Here is a 26,487-nt window from a genome sequence, read left to right on the forward strand (position 1 = left end):
TTTCAACTCGAGCAAATTTGTCACCCTACGAATACTCGTGAACGCGCTCGCCTGTGCAGGGCGAAGGTGTGGCGTGACAAATCAAAACTTGTCGCCGGTAACAAAACTTGTTTCTCTAGCAAATAATTTGCCCGATTCGCGTCTCTACATTCTCTTTGTATGGGATCGTGTCGCCCCTTCGTGTTTGGTGTGAACGCACCTTAAGGATGGACATGGAAACACAAGCAGGTTTATTATGATGATTTATTGATCTGTAACAGTTACTCTGCATTAGCAATCAAACCAATGTTATGCAATCAATATTAAAACTGCCCAGTAAGATGTTGATGCATCTTATTTGACATTCATAACCTATCAGACTCAGTGGACTTTACAGTCACTGCAGTGTAAGCCACACCATTGTAGTTGCCGTTGGATTGGAAGTGCAGCTCGCTGCCATTCAGGCATGTGATCTTCACTGTGGCCGAGTAGGGGAGGTCGATGACTGCTCGTCCCACTGACGCTTCAACACTCACGGTCTTTCCTGCTGGGACCGTCACATTGACCTCATCTGATTCGGTTATGGTCTCTTCTTTGGTCATTGAGGAGGTCTGCTCCGCTCCCACGGTCAAGCTAAACCCAGCAGACACCTCCGCCACTTCCGGGATCCCTGCTGTAACAGACAGGCTGACGGTGGACTCAATCTTAGTGGTGGTGCTCCAGGTGGTAGACTTGGTCACAGATCTGCTGTACGTAAATTTCTCCTCTTGATCTGCAGCAGTGTCGTTTTGATAAGTCACTGACTTTATATATTCTTTGTTTACCTACATACCCCACACACAGACACGGAAAAACACAAAAAATATGCATATTAAAATCACACAAAATAATTCTTAATAACCAGTACAGAAAATATAAACTCATTTATTTTGTCTAAGATTTAGACTTTAACACTTTATTAATCCCCCGGGGGAGAAATTCTAAAGAAGTGGTGACACTATTTTATTGACCTAATGTAAGTAAAAAATGTTATACAGTGGACAGAACTCATCGTGTTGTCTTTATGGAAGGCAAAGTGGACCAACACGCATTTAATCAGAACAAATCTTTCCTCATTCTTCTTCAAAAAAACACCTTGTGACAACTGCTCATATGAAAAGGGCTTTATAAAATACATTTGATTGATTATATAAGAGTAATCTGCCCTATGAAAGATAAGTGTAAGACATGCTTTGTTAGTGATAGGAAAGAGGACTAAAAGGTGCCAATTTCTGTCCTGGACACAACCTACTACAAAAACAGGTGCTATTCATGCAGGAAAATTATCCCACTTCAATTGCTTTTCGGAATTAATAAAGAAACACTTGTTCATATGCATTGGCCCACTTATCCTTCCATATTCGGACTCAGGTCTTCCACAAATAGCAGCACTCACCTGGGGTGTGTACATGGCCAGGCTGGGATAGGTCATGTCGGTTAGCACAGACGACTTGATGGCATTGATGAAGAGGAATCCCATTGAGTCCATGTCTGAGCCAGCATTCCCCTCCAACCCCAGGCAGACTCCAGACCCCACATCGATGGAGTACTCGGTCTTCAGGCCCCAGTCACTCATGTACTCGAAGAATTCGCGTCCAGAACTCGTCCAGAACCTGATGCCACCCAGACGTGTCCCGGCACCGTTCCCCCACAGGGACAGCTTGGTGATGCGTTCGCCAAGTTCAAACGTAAACTCACTGAAAGTGACTGCATTTCCAAAGGTCTCCACACGCCCGTCGGTCAGTTCTGCCCGCACAGCTTTGATCTGCCAGCCGCCCACTGCCACTCCGATCTTCTTCAGGGTGGCGCCATTGTCACGGCCAGTGAAACTAAATGGACTGCCTCCCCCTCCACCTATGATTTCCAGTGTAGTCGCCATGATTAATAACCTGAAACAGAAATGTACATCAATATATTCATGCATCCTCCGAATGCTCGACAAAAGATGCAGACATTTCAAACTGTAAAAGTAAATCAAAGGACAAGATCCAAGGGCGAAAACTTACGGACAACCAAAGCAGGCGGTGTTTATGTATAAAATAATACAAAAATTAAAGGGGTTGGCGTTAGCACTATGCCATTTCCAATGCTAGCACCTAGTATGAATATTACTGTATATGTATTAACATTACCAGGCCATTGAATAACACACACACACACACACACACACACACAGAGTGTGTGTAATAATAATAATGTGGTAATCGGGAGAATTGGAAGGATAGGATGCAGTTTCTAGGAACAAGTTGTAATATTACAGGAAATTACAGGACAAATGTTGGAGAAATATAGGAAATACATGCTATAATATGTAGGCCACATTTTTTCAGAAACTAGAGTTGGGTAGTGGCTCATACATATTAAAAGCATCCTGGGGGGAGCGGGTTAATATTAATTACATATAAATGATTCTTTTGCTACAAATTGTGTTTTTATGTGTTACACTGTTTATTAAAAAGGCATTATCGCTTTTAGAAATGGATTCGTCAATTTAAGTGAAATCGAAATCATAGTTTTTAACGCATAGCCTTGGTGCCCTGGCATGTGGCCTTGTTGAGGCCATCCAGTTTAATTTCTTGCTCTAAAAATAATTCCACAGGTCTTGACCTTGGTGACATCAGAGCTGGCTACGGGCATGTATACGCATATGAGGCAGAACTATATATTAGAAGCTAGCGAGCGTGACTGTTCCCCTTTAAGAGGTTCGATTTAAGAGCCGATATTGTTGTGTAATTGTTTACAAATGTTACAACCGTCTAGCATCTATTTATGAGTGAGATGCACTCTGAAAATCAGTTTGGAGTTGAATACACCTGCCTCTGTATCACTGCAAAAAAAACACAAGCAAAAATTACAGTAAATTAAATGCAGGATTTTACTGTTGTAGTTGGTTGAGGTAGAGTTCATTCTGAAATATTTTGTTTCAAACTGTTATGATTATTTTCATTACGGATTATTCTGCTGATTCTTTTCTCCATTAATTGATTAAATGTTTAGTTTGTGAGAAATGCCGCCAGGATTACCCAGAGATCAAAACCCCATAGATCCCGGTTAGACCACCCTGAATCCTCCTTACCTGTCCTGGTGGCTCCGCTCTGGTCTTTCTTCCCTTTCCAGGAACCAATGGAATCGTCAGTATGGATCTGACCTCACTGTAGAGAGCCCCTTGAGAGTCGTCTCTTATAGCCGACCCTAACCACGCCCCTCTGACCACACCACAGATGCCCTAACCCTAACCCTGACCATACAGAGGGATGTCACCAGAGATGCTTGTTGAGATAAGTTATGGCAAGATAGGGGAAGTTGTTTGCTTAACAGTTAACAGTTTGCTAACTGTTTTGGCACCACAAAATGTGGAACAAGATACTTGTCAATGTCTGGACTGCAGAGTCGCCCACCAGCTTCCCAAAACACGACAAATGATTCAAGAGTCACAAGTGGACCACAGATGCCCTAACCCTAACCCTGACCCTACAGAGGGATGTCACCAGAGACGCTTGTTGAGATAAGTTATGGCAAGATAGGGGAAGTTGTTTGCTTAACAGTTAACAGTTTGCTAACTGTTTTGGCACCACAAAATGTGGAACAAGATACTTGTCAATGTCTGGACTGCAGAGTCGCCCACCAGCTTCCCAAAACACGACAAATGATTCAAGAGTCACAAGTGGAGTTCACAGAGACACAGAATTCACCACAGCCTCTTCTCCTCCCGTACTCTGCTAAAACACCTGTCTTACGCACTCAGGGCCAGCGATCGGCATAGGCGACCTATAGTCGATCGTCTGGGCGGCAAATGTGTTGGTGCCCTCTGGTGGCACCCTTAATTTAACCTTTGTGTCGTGTTCGTTTCTCTCCCCTTACTTTGGTGCTCCAGGTCAAATTAGACCGGTCTGTTTTAACTGCCCTTACATTTTATTGAACTCCCTTTTAACCTGTAAACAATGTCTCCAGACTACTGGTTTACATGAATAACTGCAGTAAATAGGAGTTACAAGGAATTATTGTAAAAAAAAAAAAAAGAGAGAAAAATCTAAACAGAGACCAAATTCACAGAACATCAACATGAACACATCGTGTGTGTGTGTGTGTGTGTGTGTGTGTGTGTGTGTGTGTGTGTGTGTGTGTGTGTGTGTGTGTGTGTTCAAACACAGGAGTGGCATTTTGCAATCAGGTCGCAGTGTGCCTTGCAAACGTATGCATCACATTTGAAACATGTAAGACTTGTCTCATTGTCTCTAGGGGCACAGAGCTCGCATCGCTTCCGTTTCTGCCCCTGTATTGGGGGGAGAGCGGCCAGGGCAGTGGCGGGGGCTTGCAGACTCCTCACCAGACTGCCAGAGGCTGGTGTGCGGGGAAGGTGCTGGCGCCGTTGAATTAGAGGAGTCACTAAAGCTTTCCCAAGCTCTGCCAGGAAGAGCCTCCTCTTGAAACATTTCCCCTGATTCCAGGCTGGGTCGATTGCTGTCCACACAACATATGCATTACATGCAGACACATCAAGGATGTTGTGGAACACTGCCAGAGGCCAACGAGCTGTCATTCACTTGCAGGTGTATGTACCAGTAAGCTACAATGAAAGAAACAATGACTCGATTTGAAACAATATTGAATCTGTCTTACACAAAATGTTTTACATGAATACAATATGCATGACAGATGAAAATATACAATACCTTATCAAGGCAGTCAACGCCTCCTTTGTTTCTGTTGTAGTCCAGGAGGATCTGGGGTTTCCTGTGCTCTGCTTTGCTGACAGCGGCGTATTTGTGTCAGGATGACGTTCTTAGGGTTCTTAGGTATTTTTCTTGGCCAAGACTGTGTGTCAGTGAAAGCAAATTTGGATGAGAGTGCATTTCTCCCTCTGGTCGAAACCAGTGCAGGGGGAAGTTGAGGCTTGTTCTTCCTCACTGTACCTACTATGGTGAGCTTTCTTTTTAGCAGCTCCTGACCAAGCCCATGTGATGTCAAAAAGTTATCGCATGTGATGTTATGCCCCTTGAGAGCGGCTGTCATGTCCAACACAACACGCATGCATTGTTTTTTTCTGGCCTTCCAGTAACAGGTTTCACTGTGTAAACCTGCATATTCCAGGCGTAGCTGCTCCTGGCATCACATGCTGCCCAGATCTTGATCCCATACTTGCCTGGTTTGCTTGGGATGTACTGTTTGAATGGACAGCGACCTCTGAAAGGGACCAGGCGCTCGTCCACGGTCACCTCGGGGCCTGGGTTGTACATTAGTGGTAGACGCTCCTCCACCCACCAGTCCCAAACGTTCCTGATGGCAGCCAGTTTGTCATCTCACCAGCGGAAAGGTCGTGTAGCTCTGTCATCAAATCTGATAACTCTTGAGAGGATATGAAACTGCTGCATGGACATGGTTGACCGGAATATAGGCCTCCCTGACTCCCTAACAAACCACCGCACGTTTCAACATTTTGCATTTATAAAAGATGAGTAACTATCAGTATATTGGGCAATCGGCATGTATTTGCTGTTACTGTTATTTAGTCATTTAGAAGGAATGGTGATTCTCATGAATGAACAGGTATACACAGGGGTCCCTACCAGTTGATTGTGGACATTGGGGGTTCAATGGGTTTTCTGTCTCCCTGTCCGGGCCGGTCCTGTGATCGCCTCACAGTATCATGCGTCGCATTGTGACCTTGGTGAACCAGGTTGCCTTAGCAACCACGGACAGCGCCGGACTTCAGGCCCAGACGGTTGGCGCTAACCAGGCAGCCACCCGGTACCAGCCGGAGAACCTGCAGCTGAAACAGGTCTGAAGCATCCCGGAGATAAGCCTTCAAAATAAACCCCAAATCATGGTATTACACAGAAGCCATTGCATTCCCGCCTCATTCAGAAGTATGGATTTCCTCTCGATTCGTTGTTGGGCCACACCAGAGCCAATCTTGTCAAAATCAGCCGGAGAATTCTGGGTAATTACTTACTTGCTACATTTGCATCTTTATTCTATCAGTCAACACTTTGACACCTCTCACACTCTCAAATACTGTATATACGTTAAATTAAAATCAGATGTGTTTTCAAATGTGATGTTTTCTCCCGAGTTGTCCTTAGGACAAGGGAGGGCCTCACACAGGAGCACGACAAGGGCCTCACACAGGAGCACGACAGACTGCTTACGGAACACACCCAACTACAGGTAACACACACATCGTCACATCACACACACTGTGGTGACCCGGTCCTCAATGTCGCCGGGTTCCACGTACAAATCACGCTTGGTAGTGAGGGTTTTAAGCCGATCACGGCGTTTATTACAATAATCGTACAACAGGGGACACACACGCTACATAGGGTCTCTGTGAGCCTCTATTCCGCGGTGGACCTGAGAGCTTTTCCGCTGCCTCTCGCGCCTGGTCTCTCCTCTGTCTGTCCTCGACCTGCTTTTAAAATGGCTCCTCGGCTTTCTCTGCCTCCGGCCAGGTGTCCCCCAATTTCGCTGATTGGGGAGAGAGTGATGCTCTTCGTCGCCACTCATTGGGTGGCGACGGTATACGCCGTCAATCACCCGGCCTCGGACCCGCCTGGGCTGAGGTTTAAGTGGCGGGATGCCACAACACGCACAGCATTTGTACTAGGGGCAGTGATGCCAGATTGTGCCGTATTTCCCGCCCAAGCTGGCAACGCTGGCTGCAGCCAATGTTGCCAGATCGGGCGGGAAATATGGACCAATCTGGCAACACTGACTAGGGGTGTAACGATACACGTATTTGTACATAACCATTACACAGGCAGGTCTGTCCTATAATGTCTCGCTGTGGCTTGTAGGACATGGACATCCAACGTCCAAGTGCTGTCACGTGATTCCACTTGCCACCCCCACTGACGTCACTGGCTAATGACTGAAACAACCCAATTGTGATGCAAAAACATGCGTTTGTGAAATGAGTTTTTGATGGGTCCACTCCTTAAGCCAGGGGTGTTTCTAGGTATCATAAACATCCGGGGCTTAGCCCAGACGGAAAATGAAAATGCCAATGCTTTATTTTGCATGAACATTTTTACATAATGCTTCACCTAAATAAACAAAATGCGCGGTTTATTATAGCTTAAAATAGCTACCTGACTGCTGTGCTGCTTATCCCCTAATGTCTAAAGTTCCATTCAAGTTATTTCAGAGTAAAATTGAGACAGTGAGACAGACTTTACACACACACACACACATCTGACTGGGGATAGGATAGGTTAATTCACTTGAGGTGGTAAAAAGGTTATGTTTTTAAACTGTTTATTCTCTTGCCAGAAGGACTATCTAGACTAGGCTAGTACTTATAAATAATTATAAATATTTTTACTTTTATTTTTTTAACCCAAAAATTATATTCGGGGCTAAATAAACACAGGGTCTGTGATTAGGATGTCTGGTTCAGGTTCTGCGTTCAGGGCCTGATCGACCAGGTAAACACGCGTCCTGCCGTCCTCCGAGGTCCAGGAAACCAAGTTCCAGGTGGTTAATGTTTAGCTCAGACATCGTTCACTCAATACATTCATGATCCAAAATCTGACCGCAGCTGACCTCAGATCTGGTGAACTGGGCTTTTATTTCTTTCACTTCATATGTTTCGACCAATCCTGTTGCTGGAGGCAGAGTTATTTATTGCAGACAAACTAGACCAGCCCATGAACATTTTAAAATGTAAATACACACATTCCTGCATAATTAAGGTCCCTCTGCTGGACAACAGTCTCACACCAAACTACATTTTCCGTGTGAACCAACAGCTATAGTACATTGATGTGAGACGGGTTGGTGGATTGAACGTGTTGTAGTAGCAGAGAATGGCCTGTGAGGCAGTAGCCGCGTTTACATGGCACATCTGATCCGCATAGATTTCTATGCGGCATAGATCTGTTCCTAAAATGTGTTCCGAATGTACTGTATACATGGCAGTAACAAAAGTGTCCGTTACGTCTCTCGCGCACACCTGACACATCTCTGGACCGGCGGCGACATAATGGATTTCTTATCACTATCGGGGATTTTAAATTTGATTTTAATGAAAGCACAGCAGGAGAGAGCTTTTCTCTGCCTGCTCCTTCAATTAAGAAGGAGGAGGACATCGTAGCTACGTCAATTTCTCGTCAGATCTTTATATTTACCCCCAGCTCCGCCGTAAACAAGAGGAATTTGGATGCGAGTCCGCAGCCAAGACTGGTGGGAGAGAGTGGTCTCTCTAAGTTAAGAAGTATTTTAACGTTCAGCCTGCAAAAGTACTAATAGTAGCCTACTCATTTACAGTTATCCCGGACGGGCGCGGACACTACGATACGCGAACACGTCATTAATAAACACCCATTTCCCGTCGCTTAGCAACCGGACACGCTTACCGGACTACTTTTACGGAGTGATAACAAAGACGTGAATCAGGCAATAAATCCACTTTCCTTGACAGCGGTCAAGTTCGGTGTGCTTAAAAGTACAGACGGAGCTCAGTGGACCAATTGCGAACTACTGCGGCTGCATCCCAATCTATTCGGAATAAGTGTATTAAAACGGTTAAAACGGACTACACCACCTCTTCTATTCGGCATAGAATCTATGCCGAACAGATAATTGTATTCCGAATGAGGCGTATACATGATCATTTTCTGTTCCGCATAGAAATCTATGCGGAACAGATGTGCCCATGTAAACGCGGCTAGTATGTACATTGTTAAATACATAAATTGGCTTGAATTTAGTAGTAATATGGATGTTTCATATTTTTACAAAATGGATTATGTGAACATTGCTGAATAACAATCATGTATATTAAATGTATTGCAGGAGTTTAGCTTGACATTAACCAAGTTAAAGGACAATAAAATGAACCGCACCAAACATGTAGAAGTCAATGTGGGATTTTAATATATAAACAAAAACACTTGACAGAAGCTTAATACAATTTTGCAAAGGAAAGCAGAGGAAAACATTTTCCCAAATGAATCTTTTCAAAATGGCACCACCGTTCCGAAAGCAAGTGAAGAGGTTTGTGTAAAGCAGTCCTCCCTGACCAGCTCTGTCCCTGACTCTAAACCCTGACTCTCAACCCTAACGCTAAACCCTCTGAGGGCAGGAAGACGCGCCTTCATTGTAAAGGTTCGAACCACAGAGAAGGAAGAAAAGAGGAAGCAGTAGAGAGTAGTGAAGTTAGTGACAGACGTGAAGGAAAGGCGTGTGGAAGCACACGGTTACATGTGGGGTCAAGAAGATCACTCCCACTGGAGGTCATTGATCCATCAGCCTCAGACTGCTGAGCTCAGCAGGTCTTCTGGAGGACGAGGCTCAGATGAACTGAGGAGACGGGACCAGCAGGATGTCAGGATCAGGGCGGGTTTAGCTCAGGTGTGCCTGCCCCCGACCAAACAGGATCAGGTGAGGTTCAGCTCAGGTGTGTCTGCCCGGACCAAACAAGGACATTGATTAGGTTCAATATTCAAAAGATGCAACATTATCTGAACCAAAGATAAGTAATTAAGGAGCAGGCAGGCTTTAGGGCGCCTTGCTCAAGGATGCATCACTGTATTGAGGACTTGAACCTGTCACCATTGGTTTGAGAGTTGAACCCCCAACCCCCTACCTAGTCCACTATGTCCAGATAATGCAACCTGACGAGGAATCCTTGATGGTAGAGTCCTGGTGGTCCTCAGGATTTGCCTTTGAGATGTACGGCTTCTCCATCAGTCCTCCAGATTCCTGGTCTGTTTACAAACTTAATTTGTCTCTAATGTAAGGTAACAAACACAGTAGTAGTTGGGCTCTAATGAAAGGTAACAAACGCAGTAGTAGTTGGGCTCTAATGTAAGGTAACAAACGCAGTAGTAGTTGGGCTCTAATGTAAGGTAACAAACACAGGAGTAGTTGGGCTCTAATGTAAGGTCACAAACACAGGAGTAGTTGGGCTCTAATGGCGCGTAACAAAGTAGCAGCTGTAGTTTGTCTGGTAAACAACCACAATAGTATGCCGTAACTAGTCCACTCTGTTTATTTTAGGCAAACTTACAAGGATCCTGGTTGGTGGAGTGATGTCGTCCTCCAGAGTCTTGGCTCCTCCATCAGCTCTCCTCAGCCAGAGTCCTGGTCTGGAACAAACAGCGCGAGTCTGGCCCTAAAGTCTGGTAACAAACATGTAGTTTGTCTTATTTTTAAGCCCTTTATTTCCAGTTTGTTTGGTTAATACAAACTTACAATCCTTGTTGGTAGAGTGATGGTCATCCTCCAGATTCACGGCTCCCCTATCAGCTCGCCTCCGCTCCAGAAACATGTTCTAGTAAGAAAACACAGCGGTAGTTGGTCAACGCATGTCAAAGTAACAGCTGTATATTGCCCTTTAAGTCAACCATGTCAGTAAATACAAACTAACGAGGAATCCTTGTTGGTCGATTCCTAGTCGCCCTCCAGCGTCTCAGCTCCTCCAGCAGCTCTCCTCAGACAGAGTCCTGGTCTGGAACAAACAGCAAAAGTCTTGCTTCAACATGTGGTAAAACAGATGGTCGTCTGGTATGTATGGTACAAACGCTCCTCCCTGACCAGCTCTGTCCCTGACTCTAAACCCTGACTCTCAACCCTAACGCTAAACCCTCTGAGGGCAGGAAGACGCGCCTTCAGTGTAAAGGTTTGAACCACAGAGAAGGAAGAAAAGAGGAAGCAGTAAAGAGTAGTGAAGTAGTGAGGTTAGTGACCGACGTGAAGGAAAGGCGTGTGGAAGCACACGGCTACATGTGGGGTCAAGAAGATCACTCCCACTGGAGGTCATTGGTACATTAGCCTCAGACTGATGAGCTCAGCAGGTCTTCTGGAGGAAGAGGCTCAGATGAACTGAGGAGACGGGACCAGCAGGATGTCCGGATCAGGTGGGGTTCAGCTCAGGTGTGCCTGCCCCCGACCAAACAGGATCAGGTGAGGTTCAGCTCAGGTGTGTCTGCCCGGACCAAACAAGGACATTGATTAGGTTCAATATTCAAAAGATGCAACATTATCTGAACCAAAGGGACGTCATTAAGGAGCAGGCAGGCTTTAGGGCGCCTTGCTCAAGGACATATCACTGTATTCTGAGGACTTGAACCCGGCACCATTGGTTTGAGAGTTGAACCCCCAACCCCCTACCTAGTCCACTATGTCCAGATAATGCAAACTTACGAGGAATCCTTGATGGTAGAGTCCTGGTCGTCCTCAGGATATTTGCCAAACAATAAACTTAATTGACTCATCCAAAACCTAGTTACAAAATTAATTTAACTATTATTTTATAACTCAAGGCTGGAAAAGACTTGAGACCAGACATTTTGGGAGTGAAGACAGAGCAGTCCACAAGTTTAAAGAAGTGGTTCAGGCCATGCATTTCTCTACTCACACGAGCACTGACCTGTTCTGGAGGACTTCTGACAGGAGGGGGAGGTCTGGCTCTGGGTGAGGAGGTGGAGGTTTTGCTCTGGGTGAGGAGGCAGACACCTTGGGACAAACTACATATTACCTTGTAGAGTTCTAGAGTATCTTCTACTGTAACATGTGGGAATGACGGACATTATTTTAGCTTTGATATTATCCAGTTGGTAACTCTGCACCAAAGTCGTTCTTTAACGTCATTCTATTTGGTAGGGTTTAACTTCTGTGGCAATTAATGACAGCATATATTTAGAACGTACAAAAGCTGAAGTAACAAAGAACACTAAGCAGTATCAATATTAAGTCAAATTTACTCAGCCATATTCAGGTGCTGGGTTCCTTTGAAGAAATGTCAAATTGTCTTCCACCTTGAAATGATTCAGCCTTCACTGATGTCAAAATGGGGCCGCAAGTAGAACGCCGTTTTGTACGCAGCGAGAGTCCCGTCAACGTGGTTAAAAGTACGGCGCAACCATCGGAAATTATCAACATATTGTACAACGTATTTAATATCAAACTTAAAGTTGTTTGAGATAGGGGCAACAATTCCCAATGGAAACCGACTGAAAAATAGTTCCGTTGGCAACGGCTCGAGGTTACGCAAATACAATCCAGAACGTTCCGCCAGATTCCCTTAGGGGACTCCCGTCCAACTAACTGCCAGGTGTTTTCTTATGGTTGTCAAGACTACAACGTTCAATGCTAACTATTGGGACTAAATCAAGTTACCGCACTCAGAACCTTCCACGGCGGGAAGCACAAACCGTCCGACTGGAATCCGAACATTCCAGCCGGAACCAACCAAAGAAAAAACAGAACCAGCGCCTCACCTTGAGCTGAACGGAGGAAGATCCTGAAGTCCAGCGATGGTCTTCATTAAAATACAGCCAACAGACTTACCTTGAGGAGATCTGTTTGTTGCTGTTGGTCATTAATACTATTCAGTGTAACTATACATTATTATGCACCCAGTGTGTACAAGTTATAATCACTCAAACCATACGAAGAACCAAACTACCATGTACAACAACTTTAAACCTAAAATCATTCAATACAAAACCGTGTCTACATTTTACAATTATCTAGATTATTCAGGGTACAAACCATAGAGAAAATCTAAACGTTGAGCTCACAGAGAGCCGACCATAGCCCTGCAACGTCACCCTGACCGCCTCATCACCAAAACACTACATCTCCATCACTAGAGTGTTGCATCCTACTCATGGGGGTGTGGTCTGAGTGAGCAGAGTTGCATGCTGGGATACAGTGCTGTCTGAAGTCTTCAGTTCTATAGAAACGCCCCTCAGGAGAAACCAAGTGTTTGTGAATCTGTCGTGACATCAGTTACATGAGCTGGAATATCTTTCAAGATGGCGCCAGGATTCTCAGAGGAGAAAGGCCAAGAGGAAGATGTGTGGGTTCTTCCTCTCAGCCAGTGGAACACACCAACGGTCTTCATCAGAGTACCATGGAACACTTTGAAACATTCTCCTCTTTACATCTTGAAGCCCCAGTGAAGGTTTCCTTACCTCCTTAGCTGAAGAGCACAACTTCAGCTCGAAGAGCGCACTAGCTGGAGTTCCCGGATTGGTTCTGATTTAAGGGAACCAATCGTTCAGCTAGTCCTGTCCGAGACAATTACAGTTCAGCCTGAGAAGACGTGCAACTGAGAGCAAGACAAGATCCACAGGGCTCTCCATCAATCCAGCCAGGTAGGAAGAGCCGTCTCATTACAGGTCTGAAGGTCATCTTGAATATCCATTTAGGTCCCTTTCCAACGTCAGACTCTCCTTGTGAAATTCCTTTTGGTGTCCATCCTCCATTGATCCTGATTGGTGTAGTCCTAGTTTGAAGTCACTGATCTGAACACGCCGCTTGCATCCTTTTACACTTGAGTTGGATACTCTCCTTCCTGCCCAGTGTGTTGGATCTCGCTCCGGAGCGTCGCTCAGGGCTCTTCATGTCTACTGGAGGCCCTTAAGTAAACGTGTGGCCGTCCATCAGGTATGATTTAGTTGACCATTCCGATATCCCAAGCCAATCACACAGACCCCCGTATGAACATTATCACTGTCAAAGCAAGCCGGACACACACACATAGAACCCAGGACAGGCACGTAGAACCCCATGCCAGGTGTGAGTGGGACACACACACACACACACACACACACACAGTAAAACCCTAGCGACCCTATGCTCAAAAATCTTCCATCTCATGTCAAACCCAAACACACACACCACTGAGCCATAAAAGGCCAAACAATCATGCAGGGTAAAAACCTCATAACAAATAACATTCCATCACCCCCCCCCCCCCCCCAGCTCTCCTGCCAGGGCACCCAGAACAGAACAACCAATGTCTCCAGAGACGTAAATTATGTACAACATTCTTCAGTGGCGTCCCACATTGGTGATGGATTATGCTTGGCGTCTCCAAAAAGTGTCCCAGGTTTATTCAACATCTCTGAAGTCATGTCTTTGTAGTCCAGTGGTTTCCTGAATGAGGGGCCTTCACAGATGCAAACGGTGCAGCTTTAGTCAGCCTGAGGACAGGAAGGAGGTCATCTGTTCAGAAGACCACCCAGTGGAGGGGGGTGGCTCTTGAGGAGCAGGATCCATATGGGGATGGCCCCAAATAAGACCTTCTTGGAAATGAAACCATTCCTGAGGAGTCACGATGCCTCGAGGGGACTGTTGAATGTGTTCCATGGTTCTCTGTGTCAGACTGAAGTTGTGTTTTAGTCGTTGAGATGAGGAGCCCCCTCATCTCCCCCTGGTGTTTCTCCTTCTGAATCCCTGTCTCCATCTTTAAGAACATTCCAGTCCATGTAACTGACGTCACGACAGTTTCTCAAACACTCGGTTTCCCCTGAGGGGGCGTGTCTACAGACCTGTTGACTCGAGACAGCTCTGTATCCCAGTATACACCTCTGCTCACTCAGACCACGCACTCATCAGTAACACAACACTCATGTGATGAAGATGCAGAGCTCAGGAGAGTAGAATGAAAGGAGACTGAAGATATCAGAACCCAACCCATTACTCCGGCTTACAACAATAACTTGGAGCCTGTAACCATTTTAACAAATCATTAATACAAACATAAACCAAACACCTAAGTAACCCATGAACCAATAAAACATCCTTACTCAGAACAACCTTCAGGTAACAGGTTAACTCACCAGGAAGCCAAAATACATCAATGTGCCCAAGAGTAATGAGAAATTAATGACTTACAGTTTGCAGATATGCTTCATGGTTAAGTTGGGATACTCACAGAACAGCAGTTAAACATCCATGATTGACCTTTGAAGGAAGGAACAGTTCACTCAGTTAAACCACCACAATCCCAGATTTCCTTCACACATCAGTGATTTATATTCAACATACAAGTCAGATCAGTTATGCTTTGCCACACAATTCTACTCACATCAGGTTCAGATGAGATGCTCCTCTTTACTTCAAAAAGTCTTTAACCTGTGAAACTGGAAGAGATGTTAAATAAGTCACAACAGACCTCAAAACAGTACACAAACAAATGCACTGTCCGGTTCCCTTTTTAAGTGAAACGCACCAGATGCAACCAATTAACTAATTAAGAAAAAACACCTGACAGACGAGCTGCGGCAGGTGAGCTAATTAGTAAAACTCAGTGCAGGTTCGGCACCCTGTGGTCTTCTTGGTAACAGTGAGAGGCTATTTCAGCTCTGTGTTTGATCTTAAATGATCTCCCTCATTTTAATTAAAGGGATGAGTCTGATTTGACTGATTTAGATTCAAACTTCAAAACGAAAAAAGTCTTCATTCAATTCACCTTACTTTGAGCGCGAGTGTGTGTGTGTGTGTGAGAGAGTGAGAAGGAAGCTTTCATCAAAGAGACCAGGTTAAACTTGAGTCATAGCATACCACCACACGTTAACACACACACCATACAGACACACAATACACCATATAGATTCACACCATATGCACGCACACACCACAGATACACATAGATTCACACACAATATTGATACACACAACATATAGATAAACCATATGCACACACAAACGACAGATACAAACCATATACTATATATATATATATATATACATGCACACACCATATAGATACGCACACACCATAGTTACACACCATAAAGATAAACACACCAAATAGACACAAAGATTAACTTAATATAGATAAACTAGATACCCCCCCACACACAGTTCTGGTCACTAAATACTACTCCCCTCTTCTCCCCTCTAATCCTTTTCTCCTCTCCTTCCGTCTCTCTTCCACGCATATCGCATTTTTATTGCCTCTACTCAAGAGAATAGATTTGGGTGGGGATTTCTAGGTTTCATAAACTTCCGGGGCTTAGCCCAGAGTGAACATGAAAATGCTGCATGCCATTCATGTGTATGCTTTATTGTGCATGCAAACTTTTTCATAATGCTTTATCTAAATAAACGAAATACGCGGTTTATTATAGCTTTAAATAGCTACCTGACTGCTATGCTATCACCAAATGTCTAAAGTTCCATTCAAGTTATTGCAAATGAATACAAGTGAGGCAGACCTTACACATATACACATACTGTAACATGCTTGGCTCTGGCATGAACATAAACTGGGGAGGCCACACGCAGGGTAAAGGAATAACAATTATTTATTAAATAAGATTGAACAGAAACTAAGGTAAAGTTAAAGGGATGTGAGGTAGGTCAGTAATATGTGATGTAACCAAAAGTGTGGTGTGAGATCAGTCATGGGAACAACCAAACAAAAGCCTAAAGCCAGCAGAGGACAGGAGAGCCCTGGGTGTTGGCACGGCAGGTCTTCTCTACACTCCCCAATCAGCAGGGTCATTGCACACACCTGAGACCTGCACACAAGAAAGGGAGGTGACAGAACAGGCAAGCAGCACAAATGGTCGGAGCCTTGAGAGACCCACCTGGGTCTTTACATATCCCCCCCTTAAAACAGAAGCCCACCTATGTGGGATTCTGCTACTATTCCTACAAAACACAGCATTAATAAAACAGTATTTTTAACCCTACGTGATTAAACTAACCCAACTCCCGAAGTACCAGCCCACACATACAACACTTCCAGGGCCATACTCATTCAACTTTTTGGAATAATAACAAACAGGTCCGTCTATGTTATTCTCATCCACTTGCATAAGGACCGCACCCGCCCCGACCTGGCTAGCGTACACCTGAATTTTTAAATGGTTGGTCAAGCCGAGGCGCAGCCAGGACGGGCGCCGTGCTCAACAGTAGCTTGGCATTTTCAAATGCTGCTTCGCAGTCAGCAGACCACACATAAACTGCTAATTGTTGCAGCCCCCTTCTGACCAACTCTTTACCATACCAACCAACTCTTTACCATACCAACCAACTCATCCCCATACCAACCAACTCATCCCCATATCAACCAACTCATCCCCATACCAACCAACTCATCCCCATACAGCAGCTGTTCAAACGTCAAAGGATTATTATCCAAAACTTGACTGGTTTCCAATGCCTACTTATTTGGCGTCATACACGACAATTCAGACCAGCACTCAATTGGAAGCACAGGTGCACCACCACCCCAAAAACAAACCGCAACCAAAGAGCAGCCCTGCATCTACCTGAAACCCCCTTGCCCTAACTATTTCCGAGCCTAGTCGTCTGTGCCCACATGCAATTGAGTTGCCGAAGCAACCCCAGCGCGTTCGACACACGAAAAACAAACTAAAATAAAAGGCAAAGAAACAACCGGCGTTAAGCGCCCTTCAGCTGCGCAGGGGTTCACGATAGCTCGGTAGGTCTAACCTACCATCCCCCACCCAGTTACCTAGTACACCTGTTCCCCCTCAATCAAGCGCTGCCTGCACAGCACGGTCGCCTTGCAGCCACAACACCTGCAAAGCTGCAAGAACCCAAATGGCCTCTCTCCTCCACGGCAAACCAACATACAACATCTCGGCCAAATCAAATCACAAGGCTGCCGACCAAAACACCAAAACAATCTCAACTAATTGCATGAATCAAAATGGCCAAACCAATTCCAATCAACAAACCAACCAAACAATGCGTGGGTCTCCCAATTCTGATAACTGAGCTGCGCAGGTACTTTACACCTGCCAGCAAGAATCTTTAATTTCAATTTAGCACTGCACATCCACACTATGCTCCCAATTGCCAATAGTGGGAATCAAAATGACAAACTGCTACATACCAATTTCCAGGTTCCAAAATCCCGGAGGCCCCATATGTAACATGCTTGGCTCTGACATGAACATAAACTGGGGAGGCCACACGCAGGGTAAAGGAATAACAATTATTAATTAAATAAGATTGAACAGAAACTAAGGTAAAGTTAATGGGCTTTGATGTAAGTCAGTAATATGTGATGTAACCAAAAGTGTGGTGTGAGACCAGTCATGGGCACAACCAAACAAAAGCCTAAAGCCAGCAGAGGAGAGGAGAGCCCTGGGTGTTGGCACGGCAGGTCTTCTACACTTCCCAATCAGCAGGGTCATTGCACACACCTGAGACCTGCACACAAGAAAGGGAGGTGACAGAACAGGCAAGCAGCACAAATGGGCGGAGCCTTGAGAGACCCACCTGGGTCGTCACACACACACACACACACACACACACACACACACACACACACACACACACACACACACACACACACACACACACACACACACACACACACACACACACACACACACACACACACACACACACACACACACACACACACACACACACACACACACACACACACACACACACACACACACCTTGATAGACGGAGCATCGAATGCTACCGCCTACTGGCGCTGACGAGACGCGGGGCTGCCATCTTGGAGTGGTCATCTGCTCCACTCAGTGTAATCCGTTTGGCTGGAGCAATGAACTGTCAGCGCATTTAATTAATTAATCATACCTCACTGAATACCACAGATTTTCATGCGTTTTTTTGTCATACGTGTCATATGATAAAGGCCACATGGTTTGGCGTGTTTTATTATTCAATACCAATTATACCAATAGTACGGTAATGTTAAATCTTACTTGTGAAAAGTAAGGCAAGGCAAGGCAATTTTATTTATAAAGCACATTTCAGACACAGGGCCACTCAAGGTGCTTCACAGGGTTTAAATCAAATATAGAACACACATACAAAAAATAAGCAAATTTAAAGCATGGATAGAAATACACCATTTAAATAAAAGAAATAAAACATTTGTACAAAAAAATAAATAACTAAAATTACAGATTAAAAGGGAAACAAGAAAGTTTTGAGACCCGATTTAAACAAGCTGAGAGTCTCAGCGGACCTCAGACTCTCTGGCAGTCCGTTCCAGATATTGGGCGCATAAACGCTGAATGCCGCCTCTCCCTGTCTAGTCCTAGCTCTGGGGATTTTTAAAAGACCTGCCCCAGACGACCTAAGAGCTCTGGTCGGTTCATAGCGGATCAGAAGATCAGTCATGTATTTTGGCCCTAGACCATTTAGGGCTTTATATACCAACATCAATATTTTAAAATCAATCTATGAATCTATGAATCTATGACTACTCCAAGATTTCTAGCTTGGTGTGTGCTTTGAATTAGCTGAAGCAGTTTAACCCCGATTCCTATTGTGGATGGTCCGCCGATTTGAGCAGGAATACGCTGAACAACAGCCCGGAATACTGTTTCTGCTGCTGTTGCTGCTCCCGGTTGACCACTCCAAGATGGCGGCCGTATTTCTCGCGTCCCAGCAGCCAATGCTCCGTCTATGCTATAAGATGTCTATGGTTTCGGTACCCATAGGCGACTCGACATTAGATTGTGCCCTGGACAGGACTTCCGAGCGGGGGGGGGGGGCAAATATATATAAAAAATTATATATATTTGTAATTCAATAATGTAATTTTTTTTTTTTTTTTTTTTTTTTGCCTGCTCAAACTTGCACAGCAACAGATTATGATTTGTCCAGCGACAAAACTTCGCCAACAACGCAAACGGGAGACAAATGTGTCTTTTGGTGTGAATGCAAGACACATTGGTCTCCCGTTCGCGTTGCCGGCCAAGTTTTGTCGCGCGACAAATCTGTCGCTGTGCAAGTTTTGTCAGGTGAATTTGTCGTGCCACATATTTTGCCCGCCAAAGGTGCTTCATGCCAATTCATTCTCCATGGCCGAGATAACCACCATTGCATGTCTTTTTTTCTAACCATTGCATGGCAATGGTTAGAAACGCGCTAGCCTATATAAATGCAGTCCATTTACTTTTACTTCTATACGGATGAAAGGGAGGGTTGAATATGAAGATGAACATGCAAATAATGAATGAGTGAATTAATGATGACCACATAATGGTTATAATCTAACTGCAACTGTTAAATGTTGATGCTGTAAATGCTGCTTGGTGCACAGACACACACGCACGCATGCACGGGCGCAAAAGCGTGCGCGGGCGGTGACCCTCCAATGGTGGAGTCGTGGATCAGTTCGGGCACTGCCTGCGTGGTGAGGTACCACACTGCATGGAGCACGTCTGTGGCATGGATTCTGTTACAATCCATCTATTAATTCATAGGAGAGAAGAGAGAAACACTATTCAGAAGGTATCATATTGTCCACTAGAGGACACTGTCGCATTGCGTGTGGTTGTTTTTAGGTTAATTGACGTCAGCATGGGACACAGAAGCGTTTCATTTGCTTGTGTGAATGCAACACTCGGCATTACCACCCTCTAGAGGTCGTCCATCGCATCTGCAAACATTACATCTGCAGTGCATTTGTAGCTTGTGAATGTTGGTTTAACATTGCAACCAACATAACATACACATTCAATGCATGAAAACGATGAACCTTAGATTGAAATGAAAGTGTTAAGATTTCTTTACACTTTCATTCAGAATCAAGCAAGTTCATATATTTTGCCAATTATGACTGGATATATACTTTTGTGGTAAAAATACAAATGTAAATCCATAATAAAAATAAATTTAAAGGTGAGGAAAAAGAGTTACACTTTAACAGTGAAATACCAATCAACCACCTTATTAACAATAACTTATTACCAATTAACTTAACTTAATACCAATCAACTTATTATCAATTAACATAAATGAGCAATAGGCCATAGGTGACCAATCAGGGGCTAGCATTTGAGCCTCAACCCTCCCCCTCAGGTCTGAAATCGATGATACCCTCCTCTGATTGGACCACCTGATTGATGACTCCTCCACACATTGGTCTTCTCGTGGCCATAGATGGGGAAGTTGCGGTTGTTCAAGTGTCTCGTCAGGGACACCAGGGTCCTCCACCAACAATGGCAGGCGGACCAACATAGGTTTATCCTGTGGGGGAAGGGGATAGGCATGGAATACTGATTACTGAGTGTCTCCAATGTAATTTCTGACCTTTCCTTGTATATAATTGTGTCAGTCAAGCCCAGTGGAAATGCATCCTCAGCATGATGAACCGCGATGGTTTGGCGGAATTGATGCATGTGGGTTGTTATCTCCATATATATATATATATATATGGTTGAGTGCATGGGGAGATTTTCGCAACGATTGGCAGGTAATGGGTTTTGTATAATCGGTTTACAGCTAAATAAAATGTGGTTTTACTTAACTTGTTGCTTAGTGCCCCAGTTGCCCATCTGGTTAATCCGGCCTTGAAGTCTGAGTCATAGTTGCATGAGTAGTATGCCACCAGATATGATAAAGCTTTGTGTTGAGTCATATTAACACATCCCAGGGAATTAGTATCTGTGAAGTTGTAATGAGTACATCACTTTAACTTTAAATTAAAGTAGGATATCGCTGTGACTGTTATTTAACATAAATAATGTACAGTAACTCTTAACTGATCCTATGGCCTGCCCCTCTGAATGCATTCTGAGCTCAGTTCACTGCCCGGAGATGGTGAGAACACCATCTATACTCCCCCGTTGCACCTTCTGTCTGCTTGGCCGTGGCGTGAAGTCTTGTCGCTGGTTTACCGCGGGCATTAGCCTTCTATGTGTGATCTTTTCTTCGTGGCGTCTGTTGTCTTTATATGTGTGAAAAGCTTTCCACAGCTAAGTGTCACTTACGCAGTTCAACCTCATCTTTATAACATCACTTGCATCTCATTCACCTCTGATGTTTCCGAAGTTTCATGTTTATTGCTCCATTTGTGGGTGTCTGTTCCCACGTTTCTATTTTTTTCATCTTGAGAACTATGCCTTTTTTCAATGATCTGCTGTTCTGTTTCTGAAGTTACTCTCTGTCCAGATCGCACCATACTTCTGCAGTTTTAGTCTCACTTCCTCCTACCTCCTATCGCCTACTTCCTTCCTGCTGACTCTGGACTGTAGACTCTGAATTTATTAACCAAACACTGGAGAGTCCACTCATCTCCTTCTGATTAGCTTATCAGCTCATCAAGGGCGGATCTTAAAGGGGGGAACTTTCCGAAATATGATTCCCCCTTCCAAAATAAAATGCCATTGGGCTAGAGATCTGTCAATCTCACAATACCCAGTGTCATTGGATCAGAGCACTGTCAATCACTCCCCCCCTTCCACCCCTTCAATGGTTATTGGTGCCCCCTGTGCATCTTCAATAAAAAAGTATCCTGGAATCGCCCCTGCAGCTCATTCAGCAAATCAGAATTGCTTCAGTCGAGGTCCCATTCATTGTTTTATACCAGCCCCTAGTCCAGTGGATGGCTACCATGCAGGCATACAGAGTAAACACAGTAAACAACCAGGCTGACATGTACAGCGACTAACCTCTTTCTCTTTACGGCCCCTAGCACTACTTCCTCAACCTTATCCATTCATTAATCATCCCTTCATTACGGACCTGACTATAAACAAACTTTGACTAATAGCATTACTCGTGGAGGCGAGTGGAATTCCCCTTGTCATCCACTCCCCCCCCCATGTGAACAGAAAAGGACCATGTCTCTTTGTCTGGGGCATACCTCAATTCCCCCGGCTTTAGTTTCAGCATGTGAACTGTAGTATTCTCACTTGTGTAGGGGGACCACACTCCCGACTCGCAGTGACACACACTCACCTGAACTATGACCTTTCTGTGATCTTCTATCTGCTCTGGTTCAGACCTTTTGTGTAATTGTGACACTGAGGATAACAGCGATTTCCAGGTTCCGCTAAAATACCTGCACTGCCGTTGTATTATATTGCCTTGGTATTGTGTTCTGAAACCAGATACACGCATTGTGTATTGCGACATTGTAGAGAGTAACTCCGTGGTACAGCATCAGGTGTACCTTGAGACGCAAGTAAATATAGCTCATAATGTTCCCGATGTGAAGCCCCTGCCTAGGGGTGCACAGTAATGACTTTGACTTATATGGAACAATCTGCGTTCATCTTATTTGAGGGGCTGCAATGTGTGATACATTAAAATGTACACAACTTTAGTTTTGAGCATGGGTTATGTTTGCTTACCCCTTTTCACATGAATGAGAGGCTATTTGGTTTCATTTATGTTAAACATTGGCATATGGCCACCAAATTGTACTATATTTGATAGATAGCCACTTGATACCAAGGTGACTTAACAAAGTCTAAGTGATTTGTTTAAATAATTATGATGAGAATAGGAGTTGGACTTCAATATAAAGTACTACTCTAGGCCTGTGTTGAATTTGTAGCATTATATTGAAAAAATGTCCGGGTCTATCTTGACTAATGAATAGCACCAGTTACAATCACAATAGTTTCACAAATCAGGCTTTAGATTGATATCTGAAGTCTGATTGCAGAAGAGCACAAATCTGGGGGCGTTTCACTTTCTTTCACTTCATACTTGTAACTTGTGTTGACCAATCATGTTCCTGGAGTCAGGTATCTAGAAGCGCGTGTCTCTAGAGGTTTCAAATCAACGCCTTGGACCAATACACAAATCCCCTTCTGGTAGCTTCATTCACATGCGTACATTCGTTTTCTTCAATAGATCATCTGCATAACGAAACAGGAAACAAGGCCTAACTCCACCCCTTGCATTTTCTAGCATCCGGCACAGGCTTTGAGCCCAAGACGTTCTGCTATAACATAGTAGGACTGCGGGATCCCAGATTACACATACTGTTCATTAAAACAGTAGTTGTGAATGGGATGATAAGATAAGAGAGGACAAAAGGAGAGAGGTAAATCGCTTTGTTGAAGGAAGGAAAAAATGTAGGAATGATAGAAAAAGAGAGAGACGGCAAGGATGAAAGATACAAATTAAAAATTCAAAGACAGGATCCTTTCTATTCAAGTGGTGGGAAAAAGCCTGAATGTTTCCGTTTGGACCATATACAGTTTCTCTAATCGCACGTATCGGTGTCAGCATGCCTGCGACTCAACTCTCTGCCGCATGGGGCAGAAAACGCTGAACAAGAGACTCTCTCTTTCATTCATCCTCTCTCTCTGTCTCTCTCTTTCTCGCTCTCTCTCTCTCGCCCCATACTGCACATTCCATCTCTATTTCAACCCAGCCCCCAACACAACCTCCCTTAGACTCCTTATCAGTAAAATGAAGGGGTGAATGCCCTCATTGTATACGATGAGAAGGCTGCACTTAAGATCTTACCAGCTATTCCATTCCAAAATGATAATCCAGCTGAATGTGGCTGAGGCTAAAGAGTTATAAAATGTCTGAATTAAATAATGTTAGCACTCTGATAAGTAGCGGTATGGTCGATCATTAGTTCATACGGCATGATCTGTACCTTTCCAGACCAAAAAGTATTTCGTTTTAAACCTCATTGCAAATAAATGGGACCGATGACAAAGACAGTAGTTGGGCAGAGACTTTGTAGTGTCAGATATACAGAGGGAATGGAACCACTGACCTTGGCAGTCTACCAGTTGAGCTAGATGGGATCACTCTGCAAATATAAGAAAAACAAGCAGTCAGGCAGTTATTTTTTTGTATCAACAAATATAATCTAAAAAGTAGTATTAAATAAAGCAATCGATAAAAAGTAATTCAAAGACAGTTTTCATATTTGTTTAAAGTGTCCTGAGGACAGTGGGAAACAATCGCTGACCTTGATATTGTTGATGCTAAGAACTACCAGTTGGGCTAGAAAGGACAACTTTAGAAACACATTATTATTTCCCTATTATAATCCACAAAGATTTGGTGCTTTTCCCTCCTTTTGATGCATGGTCCTGTTTAGCTGAACTGGTATTGCCTTATGGACCCATAATGTCTTCTTCTTAATAATAATCGCTGGGGTTAGGGTGACTGCCCTTTCTCCTACTATATGTAAGATGCTCCTTACTGACCAATCTAAGTCTCTATTGTCGCTGTAATTTGCTTTGGATGGAAGCATCTTCCAAAAGGAAGAAAAATGTCAATATTTCTTTACAATCTCAATATTATATAAAAAAAAACATAGTCTATTTTGCTTAAAAAAAAATCTGTTAGTTTTAATTCATCTTCTTTGGTAGGAAACAATGAATGACTCGAATGCCAAACGTCTTTAAGCGCTATGACTGGATCCTGAGACTAGGTGTTAGTTGGTGGGTGGTGGTGGTGGTGTCGGTGGCAGAGAGTGGGGTGCGCTAGCAGAGGTGAGGTAACCGAAGCAGGCTTTAGTCCCGGGGTGAGAGTCCCTCCAGCTGGGGGCCAGGTGCTGAGGACGGGGAACACAGGAGAGGGAGGAGACTGGGCCGGAGAGAGGTGGAGACAGCCGCAAGAACTTTGAAAACTTTTTGTCTTTTCTCCCACCCCCCCTCCTTCCTCTTTCTTTTCTGTCTCTCCACTGGTTGCTCTGTAATTACGCCAGCTGCCAAGAATGGGCCTTTTTAATACTCTCTTTCTCCCTGGCTCATTATTATTCTCGCTCTCTCACACTCGCTCTCTCTCTCACACTCTCCCTCAAAATATCCTTTCAATTTCTCTTTGCTTTTCCTTCTTCTCCACTGTTCCTCGCACTGGGAAGGTACAGCATCTGGCTACTGATAACACCTTTTGGGGTTGTGTGTGTGTGTGTGTGTGTGTGTGTGTGTGTGTGTGTGTGTGTGTGTGTGTGTGTGTGTGTGTGTGTGTGTGTGTGTGTGTGTGTGTGTGTGTGTGTGTGTGTGTGTGTGTGTGTGTGATTGTGTGTGTGTGCATGTGAACTTTTTCTGTGTCTTGGTAAGGTTGAATGTTCTCATGGTCCACATCTATACCACTTGCACACTTAACACACATGTTTACAGAGCTTACGAAGCACCGCGCTCCAGACTCTAAAGACTCCCCAAGGTGATAACTTTCAGCCTCTCCCATCTGGTCGTTTCTCTGCTACACCTCTCTGCACCGCAAGCACCACCAGCCTCTCGGCCATCCACACCACTTTGTTAACTTTTAAAAAACCCCATCTTTCTATCCCCTGGGAGGTACGCACAGACCCAGAACGGATAGGTTCCACCCTGAACATGTTGAACACATGAAGACCGAAAGAGTCTGGTGTGAAAAGAAAACCAACAAACAAACACAACCACAACACAAACTGTACGCAGAAGACAGATATGTCAGACATGGGCCATGGAGTCATGGAATCACAGTAATCTCAGAAATATAAAATAGTACATTGACTGCCCAGTAATACAAGATGAACTGATCAAAGGCCATGGGGAAAGATTTGATTCGGAGCTGTGATGATGCGCAAAGACCCGGTCGTACCAGCGGTTTCTCACCTGAAGCGCGGAATAGGTCTCTCCTGAAGTGGGAAACGCTAAGTTAAATGATTGCTAGTAGACTGCTCTCAGACGTCAGTTTGACTTTATATAACGATGAAGTCGATGAGGCTTAAAGGAAGTGTCAGAGGCCCGGCCAGAGACCCAAGGTTTCCATACAAATGTGTTCATGTGTCTAGAAATAGCAATTTGAGCTAGATCAGGCATAGACTTGCAGCTTGCAGTAATGTCAGTGTACTGCGGAAGTTTTGAGGTCGACCATGAATGAATACAGGAAAAAAGTGACGTGATGCGTATTAGCCTTGTGGCACGCCCAATGTCAACAAATAAATAATCAGACTGGCTATGTTGAAAACGAACACAATGAGTGTGTTTACATGAACGGGGAAATCCGGTTAC

General features: G+C 44.3%; 1 protein-coding gene and 3 long non-coding RNA genes across 6 annotated transcripts; all 4 read right to left on the bottom strand.

Moving 5' to 3' along the window:
- Positions 1-225: 225 nt before the first annotated feature.
- Positions 226-3,252, bottom strand: LOC132464080 (aerolysin-like protein). The gene is made up of 3 exons (XM_060060256.1): positions 3,095-3,252; positions 1,415-1,907; positions 226-803 (listed from the first exon to the last, which is right to left on the bottom strand). The coding sequence occupies exons 2-3, from the start codon at positions 1,895-1,897 to the stop codon at positions 345-347; spliced, it is 942 nt and encodes a 313-aa protein (XP_059916239.1). The 5' UTR covers positions 1,898-1,907; positions 3,095-3,252; the 3' UTR covers positions 226-344.
- An 896-nt stretch (positions 3,253-4,148) lies between these two features.
- LOC132464081 (uncharacterized) lies at positions 4,149-6,103 on the bottom strand. Its single transcript, XR_009527182.1, has 2 exons — positions 4,692-6,103; positions 4,149-4,585 (listed from the first exon to the last, which is right to left on the bottom strand). It is a non-coding gene; the product is annotated as an uncharacterized LOC132464081 (long non-coding RNA).
- Positions 6,104-8,869: 2,766 nt separating this feature from the next.
- LOC132464082 (uncharacterized) lies at positions 8,870-11,206 on the bottom strand. 3 transcript variants are annotated; one of them, XR_009527185.1, is made up of 7 exons: positions 11,167-11,206; positions 10,747-10,948; positions 10,391-10,471; positions 10,216-10,294; positions 10,031-10,142; positions 9,641-9,728; positions 8,870-9,424 (listed from the first exon to the last, which is right to left on the bottom strand). It is a non-coding gene; the product is annotated as an uncharacterized LOC132464082 (long non-coding RNA). The 3 variants fall into 3 exon arrangements; XR_009527183.1 differs by having other exon boundaries at positions 8,871-9,424; positions 9,608-9,728; XR_009527184.1 differs by lacking the exon at positions 10,391-10,471 and having other exon boundaries at positions 8,872-9,424; positions 9,608-9,728.
- Positions 11,207-19,478: 8,272 nt separating this feature from the next.
- On the bottom strand, positions 19,479-26,477 carry LOC132464083 (uncharacterized). The gene is made up of 4 exons (XR_009527186.1): positions 26,089-26,477; positions 24,255-24,290; positions 20,625-20,755; positions 19,479-19,975 (listed from the first exon to the last, which is right to left on the bottom strand). It is a non-coding gene; the product is annotated as an uncharacterized LOC132464083 (long non-coding RNA).
- Between the last annotated feature and the right edge of the window lie 10 nt (positions 26,478-26,487).

This window comes from Gadus macrocephalus, chromosome 9 (assembly GCF_031168955.1).
Source record: "Gadus macrocephalus chromosome 9, ASM3116895v1".
In the NCBI taxonomy this organism is placed as follows: Eukaryota; Metazoa; Chordata; class Actinopteri; order Gadiformes; family Gadidae; genus Gadus; species Gadus macrocephalus.

What these genes read in the sequence shown, in the direction of transcription:
- LOC132464080 (XM_060060256.1), bottom strand. Translation starts at nt 1,897, where the DNA reads ATGGCGACTACACTGGAAATCATAGGTGGAGGGGGAGGCAGTCCATTT. An exon ending in TGGCCATGTACACACCCCAG is followed by an intron (nt 804 to 1,414) that starts GTGAGTGCTGCT and finishes TGGGGTATGTAG; the next exon opens with GTAAACAAAGAATATATAAA.